At 41.2% G+C, this 9,312-nt stretch overlaps 1 protein-coding gene across 1 annotated transcript; it reads left to right on the top strand.

Annotated features, from left to right (window-relative positions):
- The first annotated feature begins 694 nt into the window (after positions 1 to 694).
- Positions 695 to 7,849, top strand: cdca5 (cell division cycle associated 5). The gene is made up of 5 exons (XM_063184740.1): positions 695 to 757; positions 1,127 to 1,209; positions 1,439 to 1,501; positions 1,968 to 2,891; positions 6,616 to 7,849. The coding sequence occupies exons 1-5, from the start codon at positions 754 to 756 to the stop codon at positions 6,694 to 6,696; spliced, it is 1,155 nt and encodes a 384-aa protein (XP_063040810.1). The 5' UTR covers positions 695 to 753; the 3' UTR covers positions 6,697 to 7,849.
- Positions 7,850 to 9,312: the final 1,463 nt, after the last annotated feature.

The following is a 9,312-nucleotide window of genomic DNA, read 5'->3' as shown; positions in this document are numbered from 1 at the left end:
TGTTTACACGAGCTGTTTAAATAATGTGATGCACGTTCTTCATGATATGGCATTGTTTGGCCACCCTAAATTGACTGCATTCGCACATATCGTTAAAACATCCATGATCCATACAAAAAAATATCCTAAAACGGTCACAACACCAGAGGACCCGTGGTGGTGTGGTGGATATTTGCCGCGGGGGCCGAGGCCGAATGGTTACGGTTACAATTATAGAAGGGACAGTCAGGCGACACAGCGCGACTCACATCGGGTAGCTAAGGTACCGCAAAGCATTCCTGATGGTGGAAATGAATGCAAATGCATGCAAATACTCGGGCGGATATCCGGGCACTCACATCCGGCAGCCTACTTACATTGGGTTGCTACACCCCCTTTGCCCACTAGCTGCATACGTTTCACGGTTCGAAAAGACTTCAAAACTGCTTCAATAGACTTCCGTTAGCATAGAGTTTTGGACTGGAGTTGTCAGAAATAGTATACCAAGTTAAAATACCATGGATAAAATGGTCAAACCAAATGGCTACATGCGAGATTATTGTTTCCCGTTTATAGTCTCTATGTTCCCTTTTCTCACTCTTTAATCTGTTTCAGAAATAAAATCACAATTAATCACAACGAATGTCTTGTCTTATTTTGTACTAAACTAGTACATGCTCTTATTCTGATACAAATGTCAGACTATGAATACAACCGGAAGTGGCGCATTGTAGCAGAGTTCACTACCGCCATTCAAAGCGAAAAGCGGGAAAGATGCGTAAGGCTGAGTTTATTTATGTGCTGTTTAAATGTTCTGTATTATTATTACGCTCTTGTTGGCATATGCAATACTAGTATAAAACATTTCTTAATGTGTTTAATGTATCTTAATTTAAATTATGCGCATAGCTTGTTAAAGTAGATTCCTGATGGTGTCGCTAGCTAGCTTGGCTAAGTTACATGCTCCGCATACTTTTGGTGTAATTTGGTGTTTACCCGATCATTAAACCGCGTAACTTGTACGAAATGATCGTGGGCATATACCTGTTGTATTTCACCAGGGAGTGGTTACAATCACATAATGACACACACAGGTGATCAGAATGCTGTTACAAACAACTCTTGTGTTGCCTTCCCTTGTTTACAGATCCCGAAGATGTCACCACGCCTCGCAGGAGGTCGTCGAGACTCTCTGGTCCAGAAGAAAATGATGTAGACAAACCTGTTGTGGTCAGTTCCAAATATTTTCTTCAGCCACATTAGATGGAGTAGTTGGGTGGCTATACATACTAGTGTTCATGTCACTCGTTAATGACATCAGTCCATCCATGATCAGTTGTGTTTGTAAACACTGGGGTTGGTGCTTGAATGGCAGTAACGTTATGGTCAAGAATTGTACTGGTTCATTATATCATACATTCATCTGCATTTTCCTGGCTGACAGTGACTTATTTTCCAGGCTACTCTTGTTCCTCCGAGGAAAACGTTCGCCTTGAAGAAGATAGTGCCAAGGAAAACACAGGTCAGTTATGTCTACCCCCACCATAGAACTGTATGTAGGTTTGTGATAGTGCACTTATGCTTTTTTTCTTTGGCTGCTGTTCATATATCACATTAGTGTTGTTGAAAAGGTTGCCTACTTTTGCGCTTTCCTTGAGTTTGAAGATTCAAGATTCAAAACGCCTTATCGTCTCACATGTCATGGTAAATGAAAAATGCCATGGATTGTTGGCTGTGTGTGTGAGTGTAAAAGTGTTTTGAGAAATTAATGTTGTGTGCGTATTGCATTTGGAATTAATTATTTCCTATAAACTGCTTTTTTGGCAAGGCACTCTGTATCTATAGTTGATAGTATATCTATTATATATCTATATCTAGTATGTCTGTAGTTTTCTTCAACATTCTACTTCATTGAAATGAGCCAAGCTGTTTGTAGTGAATGAACAATCTCATACATAATTGAAGCTGTCATTTTAATATTCCTGTAGGTCGCGGAGCTTAACAAGGAGAATGATGAAAGGCTTTCCAACGTCCCTGAGAAGAGGCCTAGGCCATCTACCCCGGCAGCCGAAAAGAAAACAAAGGTGTCTACGCCATCCTCCGGAAAGAAAGGAAAGCCGTCCACACCATCATCTGCAAAGCAAGCAAAGGTGTCTATTGCACCATCACCATCACCCGAGAAGAGACCCAAGTTGTCCACACCAGCACCGACAAAGAAATCCACACCATCCTCTCAAATGAAATCAAAGGCATCCACAACACCATCATCTGAAAAGACACCCAAGATTCCTAGCCCGGCACCGGAAAAGAAGTCTACACCATCCTCTCTGAGGAAAGCAAAGGTTTCTACCTCAGCAACACCATCATCAGGCAAGAAACCAATGGTGTCCACACCGGCACCTTTGGGAGACACCCCTGTCCCTAGACCCACCCGCACTCGCACCCCCACCATCCTGTCTCCCATTTTGCCCCCCCAAGACCAGGACAACCAGACACAGGCCCCACGGTCGCCCCCAAGGTCCTCCAGGAACAGGCCCACGCACAGTGACGAGGCGTGGAGCCAGAAGGTGCGTCGCTCATACAGCCGCCTGAGCGGGGGAGAGGCCTCCTTCTCCAGCCCCTTGCAGGACCATCATCCTCCTCAGGGCTCCAGCTCGCCGGCGCCCCCTACCAGACGGGAGACGCTCTTCGGGTTCGAGAAGATGGCCACGCCCAAGGTGATGCGGCCGGCGTCGGCGAACGTGTCGGCGGCGCCCCAGGGCACGTCCTCGATGTGTGGGGTGACGGCGGTGCTGAACCTGTCGGGCGAGGCGGAGGACAGTTTGTCAGGGGAGCCCGTACCGGACCCCAACATCCCCGGCGTGGCCATAAACAAGAAGCAGCCCAGGAAGAAGAGGGCGCAACCCATTACGGTGAGTTGGGTGGAGCTTCTTTGTGCAGATGTGGGCCCATTGGTGGATCAGTGGGCCTGTTCACTCATTGCTGAAAGGACTCATAACACACAGCGTTGCTATGACATTAAAGCAATACTATACTATGTTTTGGAAATTAACTCCTATAACACCTCTCCTTCAGTTAAATGATTGGGGATTCAATGTTAATTGCTAGTCAATTGTGTTAATTGACTCCAAAAATGGCACAGTATTGCTTTAAAGAGATTGTTCAGTAGCAGAGTAAGATTTGTTTGTTTCAATTTTGGAACAGGCTCTGTGCAAAGGGATTCATTATCAAAGGGTGCAAATCATTTTCCTGAACTTGCATGCTAATCTCTGTCATTCTTGCATGCTAACTCCTGTCTCGTTGTTGTCGACCTGGATAAAGTCAGTTTTATATTTGAAAAAGATCAATCTGGAAAAACACAACCTTGAAGGCAAAGCAACTTTGTCACTATTTGCCACGATGCTTATTATTCTAAATGTATCACATACAGAACAGGCCAAAAGTTTGGACACACACACCTTCTCATTCTCATTGTTTTCGTGACTATTTACAGTTCATTGTGGATTCTTATGGAGGGCATGAAATCTGTGCATGAACACATGTAGAATTACAGCGCCGCCAGTTAGTATTGGCACCCCTTCATTTTATTTACAAAATGTGCAATATACTCAGAAATAAATGGAGATATAAACAACTTTTACCAACATGATCTTTCAATTGAAGGTCCAAAGATATTTAGAACAGCAAAGTATTTTTTTCCAAATGCATTTTGTAATTTCAAGCAAAAACATGAAAAAGGGCAGGTCCATGAATATTGGCACCCCTCCTTTATGGGTTGGTTTCACATCATTAGACAGCAATAGCAGCCTCCAAAGTTTTTGGTATTCGTCTACGAGCTTCTTGCACTTTTCTGGTGGCATTTTGATGTGTGCTTTGGGTTTTTGTCTTGCTGGAGTGAACATGATCTTCACCTCAAACCAAGTGTTTTTGCACATGGTTACACATTTTCCTGTGATGATACCTGTGATGCCTGTCATGACACCTGTGATATGGCCAAAGCCTCCAATACTTAAGCTTAATGCATCAATGGGGTGACATAATATTATGGATCTGACACCATGCTTGATTTTTGGTAGGGTGTCATTTTCCTTAAAGACTTTCTTGCAGAATATGCAAACATTCTATTTGTGTGCATCACTGAAAAGCTGTACTATTGCTTCATATGAATTTAAAACATTATTCAATGGGCTGTGCTTTCCCTGTATTCTCTTATATAGACTTCAGATGTTCCCTTTTATGACTTTTATGAAGCAATGTGGTCTCCCTTTACCTCCAACTGAAAAACAATACTCTGTAGTGTTTAACTTGTGGTGCTTAACTTGTGGTGCTTATTGAAAAAAATACCCAAAACAGTTCAAAGTTGACCTTCAGGTCTGTAGATGTTAGACCCTGTGGTTTGTCATTATTTGCACTGACTTCCACAGACTTCTATCATAATTTCTTCCCTTACCCCCACATCCAAGGATATTCTTTACAGCTTTACGTTTGGCAGATTTCTGAATAACACAACACAGTGTTGGAAATGGTATAACAGGGTCTTTTGAGATGACCTTTTTATTAGTTGGAGGCAGTGTTAATTTCGTCAACCATGACTATGACTAAAATATTTCATCAAAGCCCTTTTTTGATTTTCGTCATTTAGACTAAGACTAAGACTAAATTGGGAAGGCAATGACTAAAATATGACTAAGACTAAAATTGATTTTCGTCATTGTGACTAAGACTAAGACTAAATTTTAAAAAGCTGACTAAATAAACACTGGTTTTAGATAAGATAGAGAAAAAGAGAACAAGTGTGTGAAGAAGTTTCATTCTGCACAGTCAATGATATATGTTAAAAAGAGAAGCAGTGTGTGGAGAACTATGTACAGTGTTGGCTAAAATGACTAAAATGACAAAAAAATTTGACTAAGACTAAAAATGATTTTCGTCATTTAGACAAAAACTAAGACTAAATTGGGAAGGCATTGACTAAAATATGACTAAGACTCAAATTGATTTTCGTCATTGTGACTAAGACTACGACTAATTAAAAAAAAGCTGACAAAATTAACACTGGTTGGAGGTCTTGTTTTTGCTAATGACAGCATTTCTGGTGTCCTCGGGCAGCTCCTCTGTCTTCACATTTGTCAAAGATGCACAAGATGTAAGAGGTGGCTATTTAAAGCATAAATATAAAAATTCCTTGCCTAATTCATGTCCTATGGGCAAAAGCAATTTGACAAAGGTGATTCCCATTTGTTATCTACCATATTTGAGTCAAATTAGGTTTCCACAATGGTATCCAGTAAAGGGTGCCAATACCAGTGATTCCAGGAGCTTTACATTCTTCCATTTTTTCCCTCTCGTAGTTTAGTATTTAATACTGTTGATCATTTTTACATTTAGTATCAACTGCAAGCTATCTATAGAAAAATCATAGTTGACCTTGTTATTTGTTGCCTGGAGATATGTCCCATAATGTGCTTAAACTTCAAGGGTGCCAATACTAACTGGCGGCACTGTATACTTAAATTCTAGCTGTTGTCCAACAGCAATGTCAGCTGTCTATCAACCTGACGTCAATGGCACAACTGATGGCCCCTCACATTTCAATAAGCTTACTTTTTGTCTATTTTCAAGTAAAAACGCCCAGGCACTCATGTCAATCTTAATTGAACGTTAAAGTCCTCCAACAAACTCACTAGAATATTGAGACCTAAAACCTAGTTTTAAGCACTTGCCAATACAAGCATTTTACACACATTTTCTTGATCTGATAATGAGTCACAGCCTGTTTCTTGGAGAGGTCGAACCTGTGTTAGAGGGAATCTGTAGCAGGGTTTTTCACTTTTACTTTTACGATTTATACCACTGTTCCACCTACATTACCAGCTACGGTATGTTAGACCAAGCGACGAATTATCAGATCAGATTTGGGGAACACTATTTGGACGCAAAACGTCACATTGGGGACCGTCAAAGTCAAGTCAGACTTGACCCAATTCATAGGGTTTGTGTTTCAAGCTCTACCCCTTATTGCTAGGGGTAGGGGCAGAAATTAGAAATGGGGTTTGGCCTTGGAATGGTGATCCTAGTAATGTACACCATTTGTAGTGCTTTGTCTGCTGGTCAGTTTCTATGGGTAGGATGGGAGGCTGATATTAGGGGGACTGAAGCCCAATGTGTGCTGAGAAGCTAAATTGTCTGCGCGGTGTCAGGCCTTGCAGATATTTTGCCTCCTTTCGCAGACACTTGGTGTGCTCCTCCAGAAATGTGCTTCAAATCATTATCATTATTCTTTTTAAACTTGTAAAAAATATACCATACCGTAATTGTTAGCGGAAGTTTAACTTAGCTTTTGATGCCTCTGCCTGATGCTCCGAATGTATGCGTACTCTCCAATAGCACCGCGCCATCCATGGATGATGTGCCACATTACTACAGGAACTGTAAATAACACCCTGTAATGAAATAAGTGTAAGGGTCTTTCCATAAAAATGTTGGTTGGCTAACTGTAACTGTCATGTACAACTGCATGTATAACTACTACGTCAACTAATAGAATTGTCTGGGGGACTGTTTCAGATGGCATATCAGCATACTATTGATTCCTCACGTTTAACCTTTTTTTTGTCTTTGCCTTACCCTACTCAGATGTCGGAGCTGGACACCCTTGCTGCCCTCATGAATGCCGAGTTTGCTGAAGCAGAAAGCTTTGAATTGGTTGTGGAATAATCTCATCTAAATCCATAGTTATTTTTTATTTTGATTTTTATTATTTGTTTAATATTGTGTTTTTAACCTGCATTCATATATTGTTCATATTTGTATGTCTCCTCCACCCCTGATGTAATGTGCAGAAAGATTCGAGTAGCTTCACTTTGTAGTTTTGTTTTTTTAATTCCTGTATCTAAGAACACAATTTATTATTTCAGTGTTTGCTATCCTTACCCCCCACCCCCACCCCTCCACCCCCGACAGACAGACAGACAGACAGACAGACAGACAGACGCACACACACAGACAGACAGACGCACACACACACACAGACAGACAGACAGACGCACACACTCACACAGACAGACAGACAGACAGACAGACAGACGCACACACACACACAAACAGACAGACAGACGCACACACACAGACAGACAGACGCACACACACACAGACAGACAGACGCACAGACAGACAGACAGACAGACAGACAGGCACACACACACAGACAGACAGACAGACAGACACACACACAGGCACACACAGACAGACAGACAGACACACACACACACAGACAGACATACACACAGACACACAGACAGACAGACAGACGCAGACACACACACACACACAGGAGGTGTTCCCGGGCCATTTTGACCTGTATCATTTTGGGGGGCATGCATCAATACTTTCTAAACTGATACAGTAGTGATCACGTGTTGAGTTGACAAGGCAGAGGATGAAAGGAGTGCAGGTATTGTTCTGTCCTTCAGTTGTGCATCAATGCCTTGTACGTTAAGAGCACTGATAGCTCAATCCGAGAGCCTGGTTAGAGTTTACACACTTTATTCACCGTCTCATCTTTCTCTCTCTGCATCTATCCCTCTCAAAAACATGTACACAGACATTCACAAGCATGATGAACGAAACATAAGATTGAATTCGAGCTATGTTATTTTTTTTCCTTTTTAAATTATTTTTCCTATATGCCCGTGTCAAAATAAATGACCCGAACACCTTCTATGTAACAAAAACACGAACACTTTATAGGGGTTAAAACATTGTCCTTGTATCATCAATCACTGTGTTTGGAGGATATTTAATAATTATGTCTACTGTGTCAGAATTTAGTGAAGTTTGTTTACTTCAATAAATTGTATTCTCTTCCTAATACTGTTGCAGATTTGTTTTGTGAAAAGGATCAAATTCCAACAGATTATTAGCAGCAATATATCGTTAAGGTAAGACTACTATTAGTGAATAGGCAAAAAAAAAAACTTAAATCATAGATATCACCTTGAAACTTTCTCAGTTCGTTGCTGATGATAAGAGAAGAAAAAAATGTATTGGCTGTTTTTTACATTTTAATGTCAAGATATGCAAATGAGGGCATGAGTCATCAATTATGCACTAATTTGCTTACACACGAAATCAGCTTTGCATGGTAAAACAGACTCTATTTTTCTGTGGGTAAAATATGTGAATTTCAGGGTTGAGTTAGTGAAATCCTTTTGAGGACCCTGGTCAAGAGGCAGTTTTGACATGTACCGTTGATGGATGAACTAAGTGTTTCATGCTAAACAGCCGTAGCTTACTCTATGCATAATATATCAATCGTGATAACATGAATCAATAATTTGCATCCCTCACCACACCATTTCAAAAGTTTTGGGGGGACCTTATCTTACTACACAACAAAAATAAATCATTCACAGTTCATAAGGATGAATACCAAGAAGATAATGAGGCTGAAGAGTGTCTCGAAACAGAATATGGAGATGGTGAAGGCTATGTGGTTCTAAAGGTCTCTGTGCTCTGTGCCAGTCAAGTTTATCTAGACCGACCATACTCTGTCATTCAGGTCTGTGTGCACCAATGCACAAACAAGGTACATAGTCATGTTGTAAGAGGAAGGGGCCTTCTCCAAACTGTTCCTTCAAGGTTGGGAGCATGGAATTGTTGAAAATGTTTTGGTATCCTGAAGCATTCAAAGTTCATCTCACCGGAACAAAGGGGCCAAGGCCAACTCCAAAACAATCCCACATCATAATTTCTCATGCACCAAATGTCATACTTGGCACAATGCAGTCCGAAATTGACCCTTCTCCTGGCATCCTCCAAAACCCACACTTGTCCATCAGATTGGCAGATGGAAAAGCCTGTGTATCACTCCAAAGAATCCCAGAAGTCTCCAACAATCTACAGTCCAGTGTGGCAGTGTGTTTTACACCATACATGACTTGGGTGTAGCTTTTTGGCCATGGAAACCCATTCCATGAAGCACTCTGCACTCTGTACTTGGGCTAATCTGAAGGTCATATGAAGTTTGGGGCTCTGTAGCAATCAACTCTATCCGATGACATCTTTGCATTATGTCCTTCTCCGTCAGTTTATGTGACCTAACACTTCAGTATGGTTGAACTGTTGTTCCCAGTGTCCATTTTCTTATAATAAAGCTGATAGTTGATTGTGGAATATGTATAAATGAGAAAATCTTACAACTGAATTTGTAACACAGGTGACATTCTCTGAGAATAGAATTCACACATGAATTCACTGAGCTCCGGAGAGCAGAGCATTTGTTCAGCATCTTAGCAGTAGTAGGTAGTGAAAGTGTAATACAATCAGATTTTG

This window comes from Engraulis encrasicolus, chromosome 20 (genome assembly GCF_034702125.1).
Source record: "Engraulis encrasicolus isolate BLACKSEA-1 chromosome 20, IST_EnEncr_1.0, whole genome shotgun sequence".
NCBI lineage: Eukaryota > Metazoa > Chordata > Actinopteri > Clupeiformes > Engraulidae > Engraulis > Engraulis encrasicolus.
Note: the sequence above shows the minus strand (reverse complement) of the source record. Positions and strands in the feature narration are given on the sequence as shown.